The 24909-nt window shown below is 33.2% G+C and overlaps 2 protein-coding genes and 1 long non-coding RNA gene across 3 annotated transcripts in view; all 3 read left to right on the top strand.

Annotated features, from left to right (window-relative positions):
* LOC104737188 lies at positions 17354 to 17903 on the top strand. The gene is made up of 2 exons (XR_759699.1): positions 17354 to 17460; positions 17551 to 17903. It is a non-coding gene; the product is annotated as an uncharacterized LOC104737188 (long non-coding RNA).
* LOC104737187 (ubiquitin carboxyl-terminal hydrolase MINDY-1-like) lies at positions 19542 to 23775 on the top strand. The gene is made up of 13 exons (XM_010457297.2): positions 19542 to 19922; positions 20299 to 20417; positions 20506 to 20612; positions 20698 to 20785; positions 21097 to 21802; positions 21956 to 22186; positions 22342 to 22396; positions 22487 to 22568; positions 22657 to 22737; positions 22868 to 22981; positions 23082 to 23131; positions 23244 to 23364; positions 23583 to 23775. The coding sequence occupies exons 1-13, from the start codon at positions 19688 to 19690 to the stop codon at positions 23676 to 23678; spliced, it is 2085 nt and encodes a 694-aa protein (XP_010455599.1). The 5' UTR covers positions 19542 to 19687; the 3' UTR covers positions 23679 to 23775.
* Positions 24833 to 24909, top strand: part of LOC104737186 (phospholipase D gamma 1-like) — a gene marked incomplete in the record, with an annotated part of 9308 nt that continues 9231 nt past the window's right edge. Inside the window, 1 exon segment of the mRNA XM_019235117.1 lies at positions 24833 to 24847.

Below are 24909 nucleotides of genomic sequence, written 5' to 3'. Positions count from 1 at the left end.
AGAAAAAAAATAATAATAATAAAAAAAAATAAAAATTAATGTCCATTTTTAAAAAATTTTGATTATTTTTACTTGACCTTGACCAAATTACTACTTGTGCACATATTGGCTGTGAAATTTTGTTAAGGAGTATTTTCAAAAATACACCTTTTTTCATGCCCCTTCTTTAAAATATCCCACCATGTTGACCGTTTTCAAAACTACTTCTTTTGATATACAAAATGACCAAATTACATTTTTTAGTGACAGCAAAAATGTACATTCACCAAAATCGAAAAAACTTCCCGCTAAAATTACAAAATTGGATTTTCCCGCCAGAATTTTTGAAATTTATACCTTTAGAAAACCTTATAAAAAATTTGTAAACTCTTTTAAAAGCGTTTTAAAAGGTTTTTTATAAAGTTTTTATAAGGCATTTATAAAGTTTTAACATAGTTTATAATACTTTTATAAGGTTATTAAATCGTTTAAAACCTTTTAGAGGAATCAATGTAGTTGGTAGGTTGCATATCTCCAAAAAATTAGGTTTCATTAAATTTAACATCATAAATGTTGTCATTACAGGTACTTTAATATTTCAACGTCACAAATGTTATTAAATTTGTTTATCACTATAAATTTGTTTCTCTCTCTCTCTCTCTCTTTCTTTGATTCTATTTTTTCTCACATTCATATTTGCTTCTCTCTCTCTCTCAAAGTTTTAGCATTGAGGTTTGTTTTATGTGCACAGGGAAAAAAGAGAGGCAACGAGGAGGGAAGATTCAGTTATCTCTGGTAAAAGAATTAATGTAGTTGGTAGGTTGCATATCTCAAAAAAATTTAAGTTTCATTAAAACTAACGTCATAAATGTTGTCATTAAAGCTACTTTAATATTTCGAAGTCACAAATGTTATTAAATTTGTTTATCACTATAAATTTGTTTCTCTCTCTCTCCCTCTATCTCTTTCTTTATTTCTATTTTTTCTCACATTCATAATTGCTTCTCTCTCTGTCTCTTAATCTTTTAGCATTTAGGTTTGTTTATGTGCACAGAGAAAAAGGAGAGGCAACAAGGAGGGAGGATTCAGTTGTCTGGTAGAGGAATTAATGTAGTTGGTGGGTTGCATATCTTCAAAAAATTTAGGTTTCATTAAAACTAACGTCATAAATGTTGTCATTACAGGTAATTTAATCTTTCAACGTCACAAATGTTATTAAATGTGTTTATCACTATAAATTTGTTTCTCTCTCTCTCTCTCTTTCTTGGTTTCTATTTTTTTCTCACATTCATGTTTGCTTCTATCTCTCTCTCTCTCTCTCTCTCTCTCTCTTAAAGTTTTAGCATTTAGGTTTGTTTTATGTGCACAGGGAAAAAGGAGAGGCAACAAAGAGGGAGGATTCAGTTGTCTCTGGTAGAGAAATTAATGTAGTTGGTAGGTTGCATATCTCCAAAAAATTTAGGTTTCATTAAAACAAACGTCATAAATGTTGTCATTACAGGTAATTTAATCTTTCAACGTCACAAATGTTATTAAATTTGTTTATCACTATAAATTTGTTTCTCTCGCTCCCTTTCTAGGTTTCTATTTTTTTCTCACATTCATATTTGCTTCTCTCTCTCTATCTCTCTCTTAAAGTTTTAGCATTTAGGTTTGTTTTATGTGCACATGGAAAAAGGAGAGGCAACGAGGAGGGAGGATTCAATTGTCTCTGGTAGAGAAATTAATGTAGTTGGTAGGTTGCATATCTCCAAAAAATTTAGGTTTTATTAAAACAAACGTCATAAATGTTGTCATTACATGTACCTTAATATTTCAACGTCACAAATGTTATTAAATTTGTTTATCACTAGAAATTTGTTTCTCACTCTCTCTCTTTGTTGGTTACTATTTTTTCTCACATTCATGTTTTCTTCTATCTCTCTCTCTCTCTCTCTCTTAAAGTTTTAGCATTTAGGTTTGTATTATGTGCACAGGGAAAAAGGAGAGCCAACGAGGAGGGAGGATTCAGTTGTCTCTGGCAGAGAAATTAATATAGTTGGTAGGTTGCATATCTCCAAAAAAATTATGTTTCATTAAAACAAACGTCATAAATGTTGTGATTATAAGTACTTTAATCTTTCAACGTCACAAATGTTATTAAATTGATTTATCAATATTAATTTGTTTCTCTCTCTCTCTTTATTTGATTCTATTTTTTCTCACATTCATGTTTCTTTCTCTCTCTCTCTCTCAAAGTTTTAGCATTGAGGTTTGTTTTATGTGCACAGGGAAAAAGGAGAGGCAACGAAGAGGGAGGATTCGGTTGTCTATGGTAAAAAAATTAATGTACTTGGTAGGTTGCATATCTCCAAAAAGTTTAGGTTTGATTAAAACTAACGTCATAAATGTTGTCATTGCAGGTACTTTAAAATTTCAATGTCACAAATGTTATTAAATTTGTTTATCACTATAAATTTGTTTCTCTCTCTCTCCTTCTTGGTTTCTATTTTTTCTCACATTCATGTTTTCTTCTATCTCTCTCTCTCTATTAAAGTTTTAGTATTTAGGTTTGTATTATGTGCACAAGGAAAAAGGAGAGCCAACGAGGAGGGAGGATTCAGTTGTCTCTGGCAGAGAAATTAATGTAGTTGGTAGGTTGCATATCTCCAAAAAAATTATGTTTCATTAAAACAAACGTCATAAATGTTTTGATTATAAGTACTTTAATCTTTCAACGTCACAAATGTTATTAAATTTATTTATCAATATTAATTTGTTTCTCTCTCTCTCTTTATTTGATTCTATTTTTTCTCACATTCATATTTTCTTCTATCTCTCTCTCTCTCTCTCTCTCTCTCTCAAAGTTTTAGCATTGAGGTTTGTTTTATGTGCACAGGGAAAAAGGAGAGGCAACGAAGAGGGAGGATTCAGTTGTCTCTGGTAAAAAAATTAATGTAGTTGGTAGGTTGCATATCTCCAAAAAGTTTAGGTTTGATTAAAACTAACGTCATAAATGTTGTCATTGCAGGTACTTTAAAATTTCAATGTCACAAATGTTATTAAATTTGTTTATCACTATAAATTTGTTTCTCTCTCCCCCTCTCTCTCTTTCTTTGTTTCTATTTTTTCTCACATTCATATTTGCTTCTCTCTCTCTCTCTTAAAGTTTTAGTATTTAGGTTTGTATTATGTGCACATGGAAAAAGGAGAGCCAACGAGGAGGGAGGATTCAGTTGTCTCTGGCAGAGAAATTAATGTAGTTGGTAGGTTGCATATCTCCAAAAAAATTAGGTTTCATTAAAACAAACGTCATAAATGTTGTGATTATAAGTACTTTAATCTTTCAACGTCACAAATGTTATTAAATTGATTTATCAATATTAATTTGTTTCTCTCTCTCTCTTTATTTGATTCTATTTTTTCTCACATTCATGTTTGCTTCTCTCTCTCTCTCTCTCTCAAAGTTTTAGCATTGAGGTTTGTTTTATGTGCACAGGGAAAAAGGAGAGGCAACAAAGAGGGAGGATTCGGTTGTCTCTGGTAAAAAAATTAATGTAGTTGGTAGGTTGCATATCTCCAAAAAGTTTAGGTTTGATTAAAACTAACGTCATAAATGTTGTCATTGCAGGTACTTTAAAATTTCAATGTCACAAATGTTATTAAATTTGTTTATCACTATAAATTGGTTCTCTCTCTCTCCCTCTCTCTCTTTCTTTGTTTCTATTTTTTCTCACATTCATATTTGCTTCTCTCTCTCTCTTAAAGTTTTAGCATTTAGGTTTATTTTATGTGCACAGGGAAAAAGGAGAAGCAACGAAGAGGGAGGATTCGGTTGTCTCTGGTAGAGAAATTAATGTAGTTGGTAGGTTGCATATCTCCAAAAAATTTAGGTTTCATTAAAAAGTAAATTCATAAATGTTGTCATTGCAGATACTTTAAAATTTCAATGTCACAAATGTTATTAAATTTGTTTATCACTATAAATTTGTTTCTCTCTCTCTCCTTCTTGGTTTCTATTTTTTATCACATTCATGTTTTCTTCTATCTCTCTCTCTCTCTCTTAAAGTTTTAGTATTTAGGTTTGTATTATGTGCACATGGAAAAAGGAGAGCCAACGAGGAGGGAGGATTCAGTTGTCTCTGGCAGAGAAATTAATGTAGTTGGTAGGTTGCATATCTCCAAAAAAATTAGGTTTCATTAAAACAAACGTCATAAATGTTGTGATTATAAGTACTTTAATCTTTCAACGTCACAAATGTTATTAAATTGATTTATCAATATTAATTTGTTTCTCTCTCTCTCTTTATTTGATTCTATTTTTTCTCACATTCATGTTTGCTTCTCTCTCTCTCTCTCTCTCAAAGTTTTAGCATTGAGGTTTGTTTTATGTGCACAGGGAAAAAGGAGAGGCAACGAAGAGGGAGGATTCGGTTGTCTATGGTAAAAAAATTAATGTAGTTGGTAGGTTGCATATCTCCAAAAAGTTTAGGTTTGATTAAAACTAACGTCATAAATGTTGTCATTGCAGGTACTTTAAAATTTCAATGTCACAAATGTTATTAAATTTGTTTATCACTATAAATTTGTTTCTCTCTCTCCCCCTCTCTCTCTTTCTTTGTTTCTATTTTTTCTCACATTCATATTTGCTTCTCTCTCTCTCTCTTAAAGTTTTAGTATTTAGGTTTGTTTTATGTGCACAGTGAAAAAGGAGAAGCAACGAAGAGGGAGGATTCAGTTGTCTCTGGTAGAGAAATTAATGTAGTTGGTAGGTTGCATATCTCCAAAAAATTTAGGTTTCATTAAAACAAATGTAATAAATGTTGTGATTATAAGTACTTTAATCTTTCAACGTCACAAATGTTATTAAATTTATTTATCAATATTAATTTGTTTCTCTCTCTCTCTCTTTATTTGATTCTATTTTTTCTCACATTCATGTTTGCTTCCCTCTCTCTCTCTCTCTCAAAGTTTTAGCATTGAGGTTTGTTTTATGTGCACAGGGAAAAAAGAGAGGCAACGAAGAGGGAAGATTCGGTTGTCTCTGGTAAAAAAATTAATGTAGTTGGTAGGTTGCATATCTCCAAAAAGTTTAGGTTTGATTAAAACTAACATCATAAATGTTGTCATTGCAGATACTTTAAAATTTCAATGTCACAAATGTTATTAAATTTGTTTATCACTATAAATTTGTTTCTCTCTCTCTCCCTCTGTCTCTTTCTTTGTTTCTATTTTTTCTCACATTCATATTTGCTTCTCTCTCTCTCTTAAAGTTTTAGCATTTAGGTTTATTTTATGTGCACAGGGAAAAAGGAGAAGCAACGAAGAGGGAGGATTCGGTTGTCTCTGGTAGAGAAATTAATGTAGTTGGTAGGTTGCATATCTCCCAAAAATTTAGGTTTCATTAAAACAAACGTCATAAATGTTGTCATTACAGGTACTTTAATATTTCAACGTCACAAATGTTATTAAATTTGTTTATCACTATAAATTTGTTTCTCTCTCTCTCTCTTTATTTGATTCTATTTTTTCTCACATTCATGTTTGCTTCCCTCTCTCTCTCTCTCAAAGTTTTAGCATTGAGGTTTGTTTTATGTGCACAGGGAAAAAAGAGAGGCAACGAAGAGGGAAGATTCGGTTGTCTCTGGTAAAAAAATTAATGTAGTTGGTAGGTTGCATATCTCCAAAAAGTTTAGGTTTGATTAAAACTAACATCATAAATGTTGTCATTGCAGATACTTTAAAATTTCAATGTCACAAATGTTTTTAAATTTGTTTATTACTATAAATTTGTTTCTCTCTCTCTCTCCCTCTCTCTCTTTCTTTGTTTCTATTTTTTCTCACATTCATATTTGCTTCTCTCTCTCCCTGTCTCTTAAAGTTTTAGCATTTAGGTTTGTTTTATGTGCACAGAGAAAAATGAGAGGCAACAAGAAGAGAGGATTCAGTTGTCTGGTAGAGGAATTAATGTAGTTGGTGGGTTCCATATCTTCAAAAAATTAGTTTTCTTGAAAACAAACGTCATAAATGTTGTCATTACAAGTACTTTAATCTTTTGATGTCACAAATGTTATTAAATGTGTTTATCACTATAAATTTGTTTCTCTCTCTCTCTTTCTTGGTTTCTATTTTTCTCACATTCATGTTTGCTTCTCTCTCTCTCTCTCTCTCTGTCTTAAAGTTTTAGCATTTAGGTTTGTTTTATTTGCACAGGGAAAAAGGAGAGGCAACGAGGAGAGAGGATTCAGTTGTCTCTGATAGAAAAATTAATGTAGTTGGTAGGTTGCATATATCAAAAAAAATTAGATTTCATTAAAACAAATGTCATAAAAGTTGTCATTACAATTACTTTAATCTTTCAACGTCACAAATGTTATTAAATTTATTTATCAATATAAATTTGTTTCTCTCTCTCTCTCTCTTTTATTGCTTCTATTTTTTCTCACATTCATGTTTGCTTTTCTCTCTCTCTCTTTTAAAGTTTTAGCATTTAGGTTTGTTTTATGTGCACAGGGAAAAAGGAGAGGCAACAAGGAGGGAGGATTCAGTTGTCTCTGGTAGAGAAATTAATGTAATTGGTAGGTTGCATATCTCCAAAAAATTTAGGTTTCATTAAAACAAATGTCATAAATGTTGTCATTATAAGTACTTTAATCTTTCAACGTAACAAATGTTATTAAATTTATTTATCAATATTAATTTGTTTCTCTCTCTCTTTCTTTCTTTGATTCTATTTTTTCTCACATTCATGTTTGCTTCCCTCTCTCTCTCAAAGTTTTAGCAATTAGGTTTGTTTTATGTGCACAAGGAATGTTTGCTTCTCTCTCTCTCTCAATGTTTTAGTATTTAGGTTTGTTTTATGTGCACAAGGAAAAAGGAGAGACAACGAAGAGGGAGGATTCAGTTGTCTCTCGTAAAAGAATTAATGTAGTTGGTAGGTTGCATATCTCCAAAAAATTTTGGTTTCATTAAAACTAACGTCATAAATGTTGTTATTACAAGTACTTTAATCTTTCAACGTCACAAATGTTATTAAATTTATTGATACACAAATGTTATTAAATTTATTTATCAATACAAATTTGTTTCTCTCTCTCTCTCTTTCTTTGATTCTATTTTTTCTTACGTTCATATTTGCTTCTCTCTCTCTCTCTCTTTCTTATAGTTTTAGCATTTAAGGAGAGGCAACGAGGAGGGGTTATTAAGTTGCATATCTCCAAAACAATTAGGTTTCATTAAAACAAACGTCATAAATGTTGTCATAACAAGTACTTTAATCTTTCAACGTCACAAATGTTACTAAATTTGTTTATCACTATAAATTTTTCTCTCTCTCTCTCTCTTTCTTGGTTTCTATTTTTTCTCACATTCATGTTTTCTCTCTCTCTCTCTCTCTCTTAAAGTTTTAGCATTTAGGTTTGTTTTATGTGCAACTTTTCCTTTTTCGTTTTAAACCGACTTTCAGGGTTTTATTTTACTATTTAAGCACGAGGCTCGACCTCTAGAAAGTGACACCCTTTTTATTTTACGCCGCTTTTGAGACTTGTAAGCTTGGGAGAAGATCTCTAATCCTTTGTATCTCTTTGGAGAAGATTTCTGAACCCTTTTGACTTCTCTTTGCAATTCAATTATGATTTCCTCATCCTTGTTCTGCTTTTCTTTTATTTCTATGTCTAAGTAGTTCTACTATTGGGTTTCAGGTTTCAAAAGGGTGTTTTATGATTCTATAAACTTAGGTTTGTTAGATTTGGGATTGATCTTTTTGTTCTTCATCTATAGTTGTTCTTATTGCTTAAGCTAGACTGATCACCTAGATTAAGATCTTGGGTTAAACTCATCGTGGCACCGAAAGTGTTATTGAGTTACTTGAAAGAACCATAGGTGAGCAAGGTGGACCTTAGCCAACGGAAGTTGAAGTTGAGGCACCTTGTGAACGAGTCAAAACTTGAGCTTTAATGCTTGCTTGTTTAGCTAGATCCAAACGGAAGTTTAGGGTCTAGTTATTTCTTTGCATAGTTAGCTATCGCTGCGGAAGTAGGTTAGCTTTATAATTGAGTTTTGAGTTTAAGAATGGTGTCTAATGCTTTTCCAATCTTTCATCAAAATTTGTGATTGTTATCCCCTAATTGATTCCCTACGCCCAATACCTTTCCTTGATTTCAAAACCGTTATTTATTTTCTGCTTTTGATCGATTACTTGAAACACAAACTTTCTTTTGCTTTAGCTATACTCGATCTATCTAATTTCATAGTGTATCGTTTGGTCTCTGTGGATTCAACCCTGAAGTGTTACGACGACACCACTAGATCGTGGTTGAGTGAACATTAGGTTTTATTTGACACTTGATCACTCTGGTAGAGGAATTAATGTAGTTTGTAGGTTGCATATCTCCAAAAAATTTAGGTTTCATTAGAACAAACGTCATAAATGTTGTCATTAAAGGTACTTTAATCTTTCAACGTCACAAATGTTATTAAATTTTTTTATCTCTATAAATTTTTTTCTCTCTCTTTCTTTGATTCGATTTTTTCTCACATTCATGTTTGCTTCTCTCTCTCTCTCTCTTAAAGTTTTATTATATAGGTTTGTTTTATGTGCACAGGGAAAAAGGAGAGGCAACGAGGAGGGAGGATTCAGTTGTCTCCAAAAAAATTTTGGTTTCATTAAAACTAACGTGATAAATGTTGTCATTATAGGTACTTTAATCTTTCAACGTCACAAATGTTATTAAATTTTTTTATCACTATAAATTTGTTTCTCTCTCTCTCTGTTTTAAAGTTTTAGCATTTAGGTTTGTTTTATGTGCACAGGGAAAAATGAGAGGCAACATGGAGGGAGGATTTAGTTGTCTGGTAGAGGAATTAATATAGTTGGTAGGTTGCATATCTTCAAAAAAATTTAGGTTTCATTAAAACTAACCTCATAAATATTATCATTACAGGTAATTTAATATTTTTACATCACAAATGTTATTAAATTTATTAATCACTATAAATTTGTTTTCTCTCTTTCTCTCTCTCTCTCTCTCTCTCTCTCTTAAATTTTTAGCATTTAGGTTAATTTTATGTGCACAGGCAAAAAGGAGAGGCAACGAAGAGGGAGGATTCATTTGTCTCTGGTAGAGGAATTAATGTAGTTAGTAGGTTGCATATCTCCAAAAAAATTATGTTTCATTAAAACTAACGTCATAAATGTTGTCATTATAGGTACTTTAATCTTTCAACGTCACAAATGTTATTAAATTTGTTTCTCTCTCTTTCTCTCTCTCTCTCTCTCTCTTAAAGTTTTAGCATTTAGGTTTATTTTATGTGCACAGGGAAAAAGGAGAGGTAACATGGAGGGAGGATTCAGTTGTGTGGTAGAGGAATTAATATAGTTAGTAGGTTGCATATCTTCAAAAAATTTAGGTTTCATTAAAACTAACCTAATAAATGTTATCATTACAGGTACTTTAATCTTTTTACGTCACAAATGTTATTAAATTTGTTAATCACTATAAATTTGTTCTCTCTCGCTCTCTTAAATTTTTAGCATTTAGGTTAATTTTATGTGCACAGGCAAAAAGGAGAGGCAACGAAGAGGGATGATTCAATTGTCTCTGGTAGAGGAATTAATGTAGTTGGTAGGTTGCATATCTCCAAAAAATTTATGTTTCAATAGAACGAACGTCATAAATGTTGTCATTACAGGTACTTTAATCTTTCAATGTCACAAATGTTATTAAATTTATTTATCACTATAATTTTTTTTCTCTCTCTCTCTCTCTCTTTCTTTGATTAGATTTTTTCTCACATTCATGTTTGCTTCTCTCTCTCTCTTTTAAAGTTTTATCATTTAGGTTTGTTTTATGTGCACAGGGAAAAAGGAGAGGCAACGAGGAGGGAGGATTCCGTTGCCTCCAAAAAAATTTAGGTTTCATTAAAACTAATGTGATAAATGTTGTCATTATAGGTACTTTAATCTTTCAATGTCACAAATGTTATTAAATTTGTTTATCACTATAAATTTGTTTCTCTCTCTCTCTCTATTAAAGTTTTAGCATTTAGGTTTGTTTTATGTGCACAGGGAAAAATGTGAGGCAACATGGAGGGAGGATTTAGTTGTCTGGTAGAGGAATTAATATAGTTGGTAGGTTGCATATCTCCAAAAAAATTATGTTTCATTAAAACTAACGTCATAAATGTTGTCATTACAGGTACTTTAATCTTTCAACGTCACAAATGTTATTAAATTTGTTTCTTTCTCTCTCTCTCTCTCTCTCTTTCTCTTAAAGTTTTAGTATTTAGGTTTGTTTTATGTGCACAGGGGAAAAAGAGAGGTAACATGCAAGGAGGATTCAGTTGTCTGATAGAGGAATTAATATAGTTGGTAGGTTGCATATCTTCAAAAAATTTAGGTTTCATTAAAACTAACCTCATAAATGTTATCATTAAAGGTACTTTAATCTTTTTACGTCACAAATTTTATTAAATTTATTAATCACTATAAAGTTGTTCTCTCTCTCTCTCTCTTTTAAATTTTTAGCATTTAGGTTAATTTTATGTGCACAGGCAAAAAGGAGAAGCAACGAAGAGGGAGGATTCAGTTGTCTCTGGTAGAGGAATTAATGTAGTTAGTAGGTTGCATATCTCCAAAAAAGTTATGTTTCATTAAAATTAACGTCATAAATGTTGTCATTACAGGTACTTTAATCTTTCAACGTCACAAATATTATTAAATTTGTTTCTCTCTCTCTCTCTCTCTTAAACTTTTAGCATTTAGGTTTGTTTTATTTGCACAGGGAAAAAGGAGAGGTAACATGGATGGAGGATTCAGTTGTCTGGTAGACGAATTATTATAGTTGGTAGGTTGTATATCTTCAAAAAATTTAGGTTTCATTAAAACTAACCTCATAAATATTATCATTACAGGTACTTTAATCTTTTTACGTCACAAATGTTATTAAATTTGTTAATCACTATAAAGTTGTTCTCTCTCTCTCTCTCTCTCTCTCTCTCTCTCTCTCTCTTTTAAATTTTTAGCATTTAGGTTAATTTTATGTGCACAGGCAAAAAGGAGAGGCAACGAAGAGGGAGGATTCAGTTGTCTCTCGTAGAGGAATTAATATAGTTAGTAGGTTGCATATCTCCAAAAAAGTTATGTTTCATTAAAACTAACGTCATAAATGTTGTCATTACATGTACTTTAATCTTTCAACGTCACAAATGTTATTAAATTTGTTTTTCTCTCTTTCTCTCTCTCTCTCTCTCTCTCTCTTAAACTTTTAGCATGGAGGATTCAGTTGTCTGGTAGAGGAATTATTATAGTTGGTAGGTTGCATATCTTCAAAAAATTTAGGTTTCATTAAAACTAACCTCATAAATGTTATCATTACAGGTACTTTAATCTTTTTACGTCACAAATGTTATTAAATTTGTTAATCACTATAAATTTGTTCTCTCTCTCTCTCTCTCTCTTAAATTTTTAGCATTTAGGTTAATTTTATGTGCACAGGCAAAAAGGAGAGACAACGAAGAGGGATGATTCAGTTTTCTTTGGTAGAGGAATTAATGTAGTTGGTAAGTTGCATATCTCCAAAAAATTTATGTTTCATTAGAACAAACGTCATAAATGTTGTCATTACATGTACTTTAATCTTTCAATGTCACAAATGTTATTAAATTTATTTATCACTATAATTTTTTTTTCCCTCTCACTCTCTTTCTTTGATTCGATTTTTTTGTCACATTCATGTTTGCTTCTCTCTCTCTCTCTTAAAGTTTTATCATTTAGGTTTGTTTTATGTGCACAGGGAAAAAGGAGAGGCAACGAGGATGGAGGATTCAGTTGCCTCCAAAAAAATTTAGGTTTCATTAAAACTAACGTGATAAATGTTGTCATTATAGGTACTTTAATCTATCAACGTCACAAATGTTATTAAATTTGTTTATCACTATAAATTTGCTTCTCTCTCTCTCTCTTTTAAAGTTTTAGCATTTAGGTTTGTTTTATGTGCACAGGGAAAAATGAGAGGCAATATGGAGGGAGGATTTAGTTGTCTGGTAGAGGAATTAATATAGTTGGTAGGTTGCATATCTTCAAAAAAATTAGGTTTCATTAAAACTAACCTCATAAATATTATCATTACAGGTACTTTAATCTTTTTACATCACAAATGTTATTAAATTTGTTAATCACTATAAATTTGTTCTCTCTCTCTCTCTCTCTCTCTTAAATTTTTAGCATTTAGGTTAATTTTATGTGCACAGGCAAAAAAGAGAGGCAACGAAGAGGGATGATTCAGTTGTCTCTCGTAGAGGAATTAATGTAGTTGGTAGGTTGCATATCTCCAAAAAATTTATGTTTCATTAGAACAAACGTCATAAATGTTGTCATTACAGGTACTTTAATCTTTCAATGTCACAAATGTTATTAAATTTGTTTCTCTCTCTCTCTCTCTCTCTCTCTCTTTCTCTTAAAGTTTTAGCATGTAGGTTTGTTTTACGTGCACAGGGAAAAAAAAGAGGTAACATGCAGGGAGGATTCAGTTGTCTGATAGAGGAATTAATATATTTTGTAGGTTGCATATCTTCAAAAAATTTAGGTTTCATTAAAACGAACCTCATAAATGTTATCATTACAGATACTTTAATCTTTTTACGTCACAAATGTTATTAAATTTTTTAATCACTATAAAGTTGTTCTCTCTCTCTCTATATATCTCTTAAATTTTAGCATTTAGGTTAATTTTATGTGCACAAGAAAAAAGGAGAGGCAACGAAGAGGGAGGATTCAGTTGTCTCTGGTTGAGGAATTAATGTAGTTAGTAGGTTGCATATCTCCAAAAAATTTATGTTTCATTAAAACTAACGTCATAAATGTTGTCATTACAGGTACTTTAATCTTTCAACGTCACAAATGTTATTAAATTTGTTTCTCTCTCTTTCTCTCTCTCTCTCTCTCTCTCTCTCTCTTAAAGTTTTAGCATTTAGGTTTATTTTATGTGCACAGGGAAAAAGGAGAGGTAACATGGAGGGAGGATTCAGTTGTGTGGTAGAGGAATTAATATAGTTAGTAGGTTGCATATCTTCAAAAAATTTAGGTTTCATTAAAACTAACCTAATAAATGTTATCATTACAGGTACTTTAATCTTTTTACGTCACAAATGTTATTAAATTTGTTAATCACTATAAATTTGTTCTCTCTCGCTCTCTTAAATTTTTAGCATTTAGGTTAATTTTATGTGCACAGGCAAAAAGGAGAGGCAACGAAGAGGGATGATTCAATTGTCTCTGGTAGAGGAATTAATGTAGTTGGTAGGTTGCATATCTCCAAAAAATTTATGTTTCAATAGAACGAACGTCATAAATGTTGTCATTACAGGTACTTTAATCTTTCAATGTCACAAATGTTATTAAATTTATTTATCACTATAATTTTTTTTCTCTCTCTCTCTCTCTTTCTTTGATTAGATTTTTTCTCACATTCATGTTTGCTTCTCTCTCTCTCTCTTAAAGTTTTATCATTTAGGTTTGTTTTATGTGCACAGGGAAAAAGGAGAGGCAACGAGGAGGGAGGATTCTGTTGCCTCCAAAAAAATTTAGGTTTCATTAAAACTAACGTCATAAATGTTGTCATTATAGGTACTTTAATCTTTCAGTGTCACAAATGTTATTAAATTTGTTTATCACTAAAAATTTGTTTCTCTCTCTCTCTCTCTTTTAAAGTTTTAGCATTTAGGTTTATTTTATGTGCACAGGAAAAAAAAAGAGGCAACGAGGAAGGAGGATTCAATTGTCTCTCGTAGAGGAATTAATATAGTTGGTAGGTTGCATATCTCCAACAAATTTAGGTTTCATTAAAACAAACGTCATAAATGTTGTCATTACATGTACTTTGATCTTTTAACGTCACAAATGTTATTAAATTTATTTATCACTATAAATTTGTTTCTCTCTCTCTGTCTCTTTCTTTGTTTCTATTTTTTCTCACATTCATTTTTGCTTCTCTCTCTCTCTTAAACTTTTAGCATTTAGGTTTGTTTTATGTGCACAGCGAAAAAGCAGTTGTAAGAGGAGGGAGGATTCAGTTGTCTCTGGTAAAGGAATTAATGTAGTTGGTTAGTTGCATATCTCTAAAAAAATTAGGTTTCATTAAAACAAACGTTATAAATGTTGTCATTATAGGAACTTTTATCTTTCAACGTCACAAATGTTATTAAATTTGTTTATCACTATAAATTTGTTTATCTCTCTCCCTCTCTCTCTTTCTTTGTTTTTCTTTTCTCTCGCATTCATACTTGCCTCTCTCTCTCTCTCTCTCTCTCTCTCTCTCTCTCTCTCTTAAAGTTTTAGCATTTAGGTTTGTTTTATGTGCACAAGGAAAAAGGAGAGGCAACATGGAGGGAGGATTTAGTTGTCTGGTAGAGGAATTAATATAGTTGGTAGGTTGCATATCTTCAAAAAATTTAGGTTTCATTAATCATAAATGTTGTCATTATAGGTACTTTAATCTTTTATCGTCACAAATATTATTAATTTTGTTTATCACTATAAATATGTTTTCTCTCTCTCTCTCTCTCTCTCTTACATTTTTAGCATTTAGGTTAATTTTATGTGCACAGACAAAAAGAAGAGGCAACGAAGAGGGAGGATTCAGTTGTCTCTGGTAGAGGAATTAATGTAGCTAGTAGGTTGCATATCTCCAAAAAGTTTATGTTTCATTAAAACTAACGTCATAAATGTTGTCATTAGAGGTACTTTAATCTTTCAACGTCACAAATGTTATTAAATTTGTTTCTCTCTCTCTCTCTTTCTCTCTCTCTCTCTCTCTCTCTTAAAGTTTTATCATTTAGGTTTGTTTTATGTGCACAGGAAAAAATGAGAGGCAACATGAAGGGAGGATTTAGTTGTCTGGTAGAGGAATTAATATAGTTGGTAGGTTGCATATCTTCAAAAAATTTAGGTTTCATTAAAACTAACCTCATAAATTTTATCATTAGAGGTACAATCTTTTTACGTCACAAATGTTATTAAATTTGTTAATCACTATAAATTTTTTTTCTCTCTCTCTCTCTCTCTCTCTCTCTCTCTCTCTCTTACATTTTTAGCATTTAGGTTAGTTTTATGTGCACAGGCAAAAAGGAGAGGCAACGAAGAGGGAGGATTCAGTTGTCTTTGGTAGAGGAATTAATGTAGTTGGTAGGTTGCATATCTCCAAAAAATTTATGTTTCATTAGAACAAATGTCATAAATGTTGTCATTACAGGTACTTCAATCTTTCAACGTCACAAATGTTATTAAATTTTTTTATCACTATAAATTTTTTTCTCCCTCTTTCTTTGATTCGATTTTTTCTCACATTCATGTTTGCTTCTCTCTCTCTCTCTCTTAAAGTTTTATTATATAGGTTTGTTTTATGTGCACAGAGAAAAAGGAGAGGCAACGAGGAGGGAGGATTTAGTTGTCTCCAAAAAAATTAGGTTTCATTAAAACTAACGTCATAAATGTTGTCATTATAGGTATTTTAATCTTTTAACGTCACAAATGTTATTAAATTTGTTTATCACTATAAATTTGTTTCTCTTTCTCTCTCTTTTAAAGTGTTAGCATTTAGGTTTGTTTTATGTGCACAGGAAAAAAGGAGAGGCAACGAGGAAGGAGTATTCTAGTAATTAATCTTTTGTTAATAATTCAGCCATAAGGCACCACATGAATAGAAGATTCAAAAATTCACTTAAATTTTTTCCAAATTCCCTTGATAATTGTCCCATGTTCCCTTTAATTTCTTCCTCCTCCTTTGAATGTTGTTCCTATTTGTCTGTTACTTCACCATCTTTATTTGATTCACCGACTGTTTTACTCGATTAACACGTTGAACACACTTAGGTTTTTTCTGATTTCTCTTCTCTACGTTCTCTAATTTCACGAAAGATTATATGAAATTCAGTAAAGGTTGTATAAAATTCGAGAAAAATTCTATAAAATTCAGGAAGGATTGTATGAAATTTTAAAAGAATTCTATGAAATTCAGGAAGGATTTTCTTGAACTTTATGATGACTTTCATAACAAAAGTTTAGATTTCCAAACATCATAATGTTCATAAAAATGAAATCATTACCCCTCACTAATGGAGCAAACTATAATATTTGACACATTGAAGCAAACACACACAAAAATAGAGATTTAGAAACACAATTATTTATCTGATGTTATTAAATTTTGAATTCTCTCCCAGGCGACATTCCCGAGACACTCTTTTTTTGCTCTTTCTCCGACACTGACGTAGCCATGGCTCGCCGGCGTCGGATCTGCTCCTTTGGTTTTTGCTCCCGCGTTTCTCTTTCGTTAGTTTCCGGTTGGTTAAAGGTTAGATCCTTTTTTGTTGTTTCGATTTCTCCACAGAGATGGCAGAGACGTTTCCCCGGAATTTCTTTCGGGTTCTCCTTGCTAGCCTGTGGTGCTGAGTCTCTCTCGGTACTTCCCGTAAGACTCCTTTTTCAGCCTCATCTTTCTTCAGGCTCCCTCTTCAATGTTTGCCTTACTCCGGCAACCTCTGGACACTCTTCCTCAGAAGCTTCCTCTTTGTATCCGCCAGATCTGTGTGAGGTCTCGGTGAGTTCCTCCAGTTTATTGGAGCCTCCCTTCATGAGTTCGCCCGTTGTCGCCTCCACCTTCGCTTTGCTCCGTCTTGCCGGAATTAGTGGTTTTCTCAACCTAGCGTTTCTCGCCGGAGATGTTCTCGATGTGCCCATGTTCAGAAGTTTTATCACCGCTAGCAACATTCAAGGAGTGCGGTTCGACGTCTACAATTCAGTTCTCCTTTTTCAAGCCTAATGCACTATCCTCCCGAAGGTCTTTATGATCTCGAGGGAATCCTCAGTTTTGCTCGGAAACTTCTCTTCCGCTAGCCGCTGCCTCGTTTCTCCTCTGTCCAGCCTAGGTCATCTCCTTGTTGTCGAGAACCAGTGCCGGCCCAACATTCATGAGGGCCCTATGCACAAATCTAAAAATGTGTCTTTTTCACCTATGACAAAAGTTATAGGTTTTGTATAGAAAGCCACAACTTCATATTTTAAGGCCTTTTTTACATATCCTACAAAAGAAAAAGGCCTTTTACATGTAAATAAAAAAATCTTTATACATATCCTAAAAAAAAGGTCTTTTGTTTAACAGATTTTTAAGTGAAAAAGGCTTTTAAAATTTTAGGCCCGAATTTTTGGCTTCACTTGCTTCCACTGTGGGTCGGGCCTGTCGAGAACCATTGGCAGATCCCTTATTGAGCCCGGTCCATCTGTTTGTTTGATTGGGCTTTTTGTATCATGAATAGCTTAATGGGCTCCTTTTGCAAAAGGCCCAGTTGGAGTATTTATATAGTTTGCCCTATCTCCTTCGTCGCTCATCAGCCACCGCAAAGTCCTTGCTCCCCAGGCTTCTTGGTACAGCACGGTTTCACCGGATACTCCTTCGGTCTTTCCTCCGGATACTTCTCTGGTCTCTCCATCGGATACTTCTCCAATTGGTTAGTTTGCTTATGATCCATATCCTCCTATGTTAAATTGGATTCCTCTCTATTATGGCGATGCTTGCTTATCAGAAATTTCTCCGGCAGCTCTCTGCCTGCGGTTGAGGTAGTCCCTGGTTGCTTCCAACCTAGAACTTTGGCTAGTTCGGTTGTCGTATCAACGTAACAATATATTTTTATATTGGTGACCATTTATTTACCAGATTTTGGTTATTTGTTGAATTCGTTTTCTATCTTGTGCTTGCTCATGATAGATTGGTTCGACATCTCTCCTGGTATCCTATCAAGCTTAGTCAAGCTTTTGTCTCTATGTCTGATTTATGTTTGCGCTTTTGCTTACCTTCAACGCTTGCTATTCGGGTTCTGTCCGGATAAGCCTAATTCCCCTTGTATCTTTCTAATTTGAATGAAATATTTGGTGTTGGGTGACAAAAAAAAAACACAATTATTCAAATATAGGAAAGTTACAATAATATTCAAGAAGAACACTTTGAAATTCAGGATGCTCTTCATAAAAATAATGGTTGAAATATTATATGAAGATTACATTTTAAAGTGATGATGCATAAAACTCATAATGATTGAAAACAATTAAGTGCATAAAGTTTATCACATTAAAGCATTACATGAATAGAAGATTCAAAAATTCATTTCTTTGAATTTAGGAAGAACTTCATAATATTTAGGAAACATTATATAATGTTTAGGAATGCGTTCTTGAATTTTAGGAAGCTATTCCTAAATATACAAAAATCTCAAAATGGAACTAACTAGAACCATAAGATCCTCCACCATCACCACCATACTTTGCCTCATCAACAATACTAAGCCACTTTATAACTGATGAACTACAAACCGAAGAAGCTGAAGACATCAAAATCTTTGCTTAAGTCTAAACACATACAGATCAGAACTGAGCTGCTTAAAACTCACCTTAAGCACCAATTCCATACTATCGGAGATAAAACCAAACCAACTACCACTTTTCTGCACGACGGTGGGATCAAGAGATACGATGAAATCAACACCAACAACGAAGGCGTCGACAATTATATAAAGAAACCGCTCTGGTGAGCGTCGCTCCAATGTCTACCGACGAATCCAAGCCATAGAAAGGAGGAATCGTATCTCGGTATGTGCGATGCATCGCCACAGAGATTCATTTAGAAGGTTAATGGCGGAAGCAGCCAGTGGTATCTTGGATCAATAGAGATGGAAGAAATGGAGATTCGGGTGAAAACGAATGGGGTGATTGAAGATATTGATATTTTAGAGTTTTCTTTAAAATTAAAAGTATTTAATTGTATTAAATTTGTGTTAAACGTGGAATATTTGAGAGTATGTGCTAACTTTGGAAGAAAAACATAGATTAGTGCTATTGAAAGGTATTCCTCTAAAATATTTAGGACCGTGTTATGATAAGAAATTAAGGGGGGTGTATTCAAACCATGATTTTGGAGAATTTGATGGGATTTAGGAAATTTAGAATTTTGATAGATTTTAGAGAAGTTGATATGATTTTCTGTAAAATTCTTTCAAATCCCACCTAAAACCATGAGATTTAGATTTCTGTATTTTTAACTAAACAAATCCTCTCAAATCCTCCAGAATCCTAAAAATCATTAAAATCCATATCCACAAAATTGTTTTGAATAATAGTGGATTTTAAAGTAGATTTTTAAATCATCAGTTCAATAACATTGGATTTTAAAGTAGATTTTTAAATCATCAGTTCAATAACAGTGAATTTTAATAGACTTTTTAAAATCCATGATTGAATAACATAGGATTTGTAAATTTCACGTAAATCACTTAAAATGTCAAGTTGAATACACCCCCTAAGAATATTGTAATTAGAGAAGATACGCACTAAAGATACCAAAAATTGGTTCATCCAAACCGTATTGGTTAGTATAACCATAATCTTCCTCATAAATCAAATACCGAATCGAAATCGAACCAACTGATGATTAGTCACTACAATTTCATCCATACCGGAATTATGGTTTGGTACATACCGGTTTAATTCAGAATCACGACCTTACCATAAAAGTTTCATTCTCAAAATATAAATTAAATCCTCTTTTGCACTCTCTCTCGCTCGCTTCCTCTTTCGATTTGGATCAGAGAAAAAGAAAAAAAAAACATTTCTTCGGAAAATTTCAATTTTTGTTTCTTCTTCTTCGATCGAGAGAATTTGACTTTTGATTCGGTTTGATCATCAATGGCGACCGCTTCATCTTCTCCTCCTCCTCCGCCGTCAGACTCGCCGAGCGAAGAGACGCAGACGAATCAAGAAGCGATGATACAACACGATTTGCCAAAGGAAGCTACTACTACCACCACTACGGAGGAGGAGGAGGAGGTTTTGTATAAGACGAAATCGATTCAGTTCCTTGGACGAACCACTCCTATCATTCTCCAAAACGAAAATGGACCTTGTCCTTTGTTAGCAATTTGTATGTCTTCCTTCCGTCCTCTCCCATTTTCGTTTTCACCTTAGGGTTGGTTAAATTCTTCTATTAGGGGTTTGGAAAAGTGGAATTGATTCGTTTAGATCGTTGATTGTTTAGGTTATCGTTACTAATTTCGTGGAATTTGTGAGACAAATTGAAGAATCGGTGATTAGGTTTGCTGGTTCCGTACAATGTAATGGGGTGTTCTTTCTCTAATCGTTGATTTGATGCTTAGTTTGCCGATCATCAGATTTGTTTGCTAGCTTCTCTTAGAAATGACGAAAACTTTTTTCAAAGTGTGTGAGTTTCAAGCTAAGGAGTACTATATTCTCGTACATGTTAACCTGCTTCATAATGCATTGATTGTTGGATGCAACAGGTAATGTTCTTCTCTTAAGAAACAACTTGAATCTAAATCCCGACTGTTATGAGGTGTCGCAAGAGAGATTGATGTCTCTTGTGGTCGACAGACTGATTGATTCCAATAGTAAAGTCAATGTAAATAAGCTCATGTTCTTTATAATTTATCTTTATGGCCTGAATTTATTTGGATGAACTTAAAAGTTTTTATATTTCGAAATGGCAGAACAAAGATGAAGGATATATTGAAAATCAACAACAGAACATTGCTGATGCAATTGATCTTCTTCCACGCCTTACGACTGGAATTGATGTCAATATTAAATTCAGGAGGTTAATACTTACTTTGTCATCTGTTTCTCCTTCTGCTATGTAGTAATTGCTATCATAACCATATGATTCTTTTACCTGGTTGCAGGATTGATGATTTTGAGTTCACACCTGAATGTGCAATATTTGATTTGCTAGACATTCCTTTATATCATGGATGGATAGTTGATCCCCAGGTATATCCTTTTGTTTCATTCTTTATCTGAATGGTTCCATCTGTTCATTAGTATAGCCCGTTGACATATCTTTTATTTCTTTCTTGTTCTTTTGTGTGTGGATGTTTGAGATGTGGGGTCATCCTCTCTTTTTTATCTTCTTGAGAGTTGAGAAACAAAACATAGGCTACTTTATTCTTTATATCCATTGTTTGGCTTGTTATGGAGTGGAACAGTGGTCAAGAGCATTTCTTAAAAAGATGGTGTCTTTATCAATCTTGGGTCTCTACTAATCAAATTGGTTTAATTGCTTCCCCTGTGCATACCTACAGGATGTCGAAGCAGCTAATGCAATTGGCAGCAAGTCATATAATGCTCTAATGGGTGAGCTAGTTGCACTGGAGACGCAGAATGTAGAGGCTCGAGGTGATCAAAATCCTGGAGAAGATTCTGTTGATTTTGCTGCGGCAACTACTGCAGCTTTAGGGGTACCTTCACCATGTCTTTTGAAAACAAGATCTTTTGATGAATCTCCACCTGCTGCTGCAGAACTTCACAGAATGAGAAAGGGGGATCTTGAAGAAGAAACAGAGTTGTTGCAAGCGTTGCAATTATCACAGGGGCAGGGGAATGATTCAGCTCCAAACACTCACGAAGACTCAATAAATCAAGACTCTACGTTCACATTTTCAGATGCAAGTCCAACTAGCACCCATTGTGCTAATATCAGTCAGCTAGAACAGTTCAAATCTGATGATGATAAAGCATCAGAAAATGATAAGGACATGCTCAAAGTTGGGGAATTTCCGACATCAATTACAACCAAAAGTGAGGATCATAACCATGTTCAGTTATCTTCTAGGGAATCTGAATGTGAAGCGGCTTTTGATGTTGAGAATGTGAGTAGCAGCAAAGAGGCCATTGTCGATGGAACTTCTTCTGAGGGACTCTCTGTGGATAAGGCTAATATGGAGTCAACCAAAATGGAACACAGTTCTCAGAGTTTACTCAAGTCTGATGCAGCTTCTGTTGGTCCAGGTAGTTTTTGCTCTTTCATAGTTGAAGTAACCTTATAGATGTTTCTTTACATAATTAAACTTCTTCTGCATCTTATATATGTGTACTGGCTAAAATTGCATCTGAAGATATTAGATACAAAAATTCTCACGCAAATGCCCGTTGCATCTCCAGATATTAGTTGCACATCTCACCATGACGATGTACCCAATGCTTTTACCTCCCCCGTATCTACCGATGAACCTATGTATGAAGGTGAGGAATGTGTAAACACAGTGGCTCCAGTTTGTGCAGACAAAGAACCCGTTTACGAAGGTGAGTCACTTCTTGGTAAAAGGGTTGGGAAGAATGTTGGTGATTGTTCTTCTGAAGGGAGGGCTATGGATGGGCTCTCTGCAAAAGAAGGTAAAACTCTATCTGATCTACTTGCGATATGCTTGAAATACTTTTTGGGAAACTCATACATGCATGCCATTGTAGATAGAGATGCTTGCTATGCTCTCATTCACATGTTTCCATATATACTTGCGATATTAATTATTGGTTCTTGAGTTTTTCAGGTGAACTAATCAGGAACTTTATGAAGAATAGTGCCAGTCAATTAACCTTTTGTGGGTGCGTGGTCTTATGCATGGTTGAGAAGTTATATTCTTTCATTTACTACACTGCTCTTATCTTACATATATCATTGATCATATCTTACAGTCTCTTTCGCTTGCAAGAGGGTCTTAAAGAACGTGAACTCTGTGTTTTTTTCCGTAACAATCATTTCTGCACCATGTTCAAGGTTAGTTTGATTTGTAGACGTTTCCATCTTTTGGATTGTAACAGGTTAATTCCAATTGTATACTTCTTTTTGCTGTCTTTTTTGTCAGTATGAAGGTGAACTTTATCTTTTGGCTACAGATCAAGGTTACCTGAATCAGCCTGATTTGGTTTGGGAAAAATTAAACGAGGTATCAGCAAAGTTACTTATTCAGTATTTGTCTTAGCAGCTAATTTTGGCCTCAAAGGAGATAAATTTGCCCACAATCTCTTTAGCGCTAGGCTTGTTGTGACCACCATTGACATGCAATCTGGTTACAGGTTAATGGCGACACTGCATTCATGACTGCCACCTTCAAGGACTTCAAAGTTGACAGCAGCACAGGTGGCGCAAGTGGCACATGGGATGAAAGAAACGCAGTCACAAATACGGCTGTATGTTTTCCTCATTACATAGTCATTTTATTTATGCAAGATCTTTTCCTTTTACCATTTTTTTAATCATTTGTTTTAATCTATTGGTTTTCCCTCATAGGATTACCTTGCCAGCATCAACAACGTGGCGGACACAGACATAGATGTCAAGTAATTATCACATACCTTTCTTTGACCATTCTCACCAAGAACAGATTTTGTTACAAATGTCCTCTTTAAAACATGTTTTTACGATTTTTTTTATTTCCATGGTACTATGCAGCTCTGATCTACAACTGGCAATAGCTTTGCAACAACAAGAGTTCGAGGACCAGAGCCCACGTAGTAACCCAGCTCCACAACCAACAGATGTTGCTGCCTCACGATTGGTCACTGGTCCACAGGTATTTTATTACTACTCATAACACTATATTATCTTGGAAAAAAATTTGAATAGTATATTCTAGAAAAGCAGGTATTTTGAGAAAAAGGTAAATTATGATGTGACTTGCACATTGCAATATTATACTACAATGATCAAGAATCTCATTGAAAAGGTAGCTTTGGTTGTTTCGGTGTTTTCATGAATGTTAATGATCAGTTACTGTACTGAACATTGCAGGTACCAAGGAGCAGCCAGAGGCCATCATCAGCTGCGTCTTCAAGACATGACGGCAAATCCCCTAAAGATAAAGATAGCAAATGTAGAATCATGTAAATCCTCGTGTCACTTCTGTAAATTCCAAACTCTTTTTTTTTTTTCTCCCTAACTAATTTTAAGCTTTTTAATTTGTCTGGTTTTAACTTTTAACTCGAAAAAAATTAAATAAACTGTAATTGCGCTTTGCTTAAACTAATTTTTGTTGCTCATAAATCAGAGCTTTTTCTTTTTATCCTAGTGTGTTGTGAGAACTGAGAATTACCATTTCGCTTTTCCCTTCAGACTGTGATCGCCGTTAGTAATTTTTTTTAATCCCCGGAGAGTAAACGGCGATTGTGTGATGTTATTTCATGTTTTTAGTATAATATAATTCTGCTTAGCCGGCTCGGTTTGACTAACATCCCAACTTTTTCAAGTTGCTAATCGGAGAATGTGATTGTTAATAACTTATTAGTACTATTTAGCTAATCATATTTGACTAATTACAATAATAAATTAATAAAATCCTACAGATTATTTCCCAAAATCCATCTATTTCAAATTTGAAAGTTCTTTACAAACTAATAACAACGTCAACTTTTCTTTATTTTTGTTTTCTCTCTCTGTATAAGATAATGATGCGCTAGGACCACGACTGAGATAATTTGAATCCACTAGAGATGATGGAAATTACGGTTCATAATTAAAGATGATTTCAACTACGAAAATTCCATTACATAAAATGTCATAATTTTTGTTAAAAAAACAATACTCCTATATATATATGATTTAGTGATTGTGTCGAATCTTCACTTGTTGTTCAATATATATATGTAATTTGTTCACCCTCTTGTTTGTTCATACTTCATATATCCAATCAAATTGAAGTTACATCAAATGAGGGACCAGAGAATATATATATACAGTTTCTAAAGCAGCCCTATAGGCTATATAACAAAAGAAGTGGAAGTCTTCTTAGTCGTCACTTAAATACAAATAAATTTATTTTGGCATTTGTGTTTGATTAAAGTGAAATAATTACCAAAATACAAATAGTGGTCATTAAAATGGTAGAACGGTTCAACAACGGCAGCCCAAAAAGATCTTTAAATATTGTTCCATCTCACTTTTTTTCCGATTCTTCCGTTTCAAGTCAACGTTTCCCTTCGTTTCCTCCCACCTTCTTCTTCTTCTTCTTCTTCCTCTTCACCAATACTAAAAAAAAAATCTGAATTCCCCACATTTTTTAGATCCCCCCATTTAATTCTCAAAGTTTTATCCTTTTTTTTTTTTTTTTTTTTTTTTTTTT

Source organism: Camelina sativa, chromosome 13 (genome assembly GCF_000633955.1).
Source record: "Camelina sativa cultivar DH55 chromosome 13, Cs, whole genome shotgun sequence".
NCBI lineage: Eukaryota > Viridiplantae > Streptophyta > Magnoliopsida > Brassicales > Brassicaceae > Camelina > Camelina sativa.
This window is presented reverse-complemented; position numbering and strand designations above follow the sequence as displayed.

What these genes read in the sequence shown, in the direction of transcription:
- LOC104737187 (XM_010457297.2), top strand. Translation starts at nt 19,688, where the DNA reads ATGGCGACCGCTTCATCTTCTCCTCCTCCTCCGCCGTCAGACTCGCCG. An exon ending in ATTCCAATAGTAAAGTCAAT is followed by an intron (nt 20,418 to 20,505) that starts GTAAATAAGCTC and finishes TCGAAATGGCAG; the next exon opens with AACAAAGATGAAGGATATAT. An exon ending in GACACAGACATAGATGTCAA is followed by an intron (nt 23,132 to 23,243) that starts GTAATTATCACA and finishes GGTACTATGCAG; the next exon opens with CTCTGATCTACAACTGGCAA.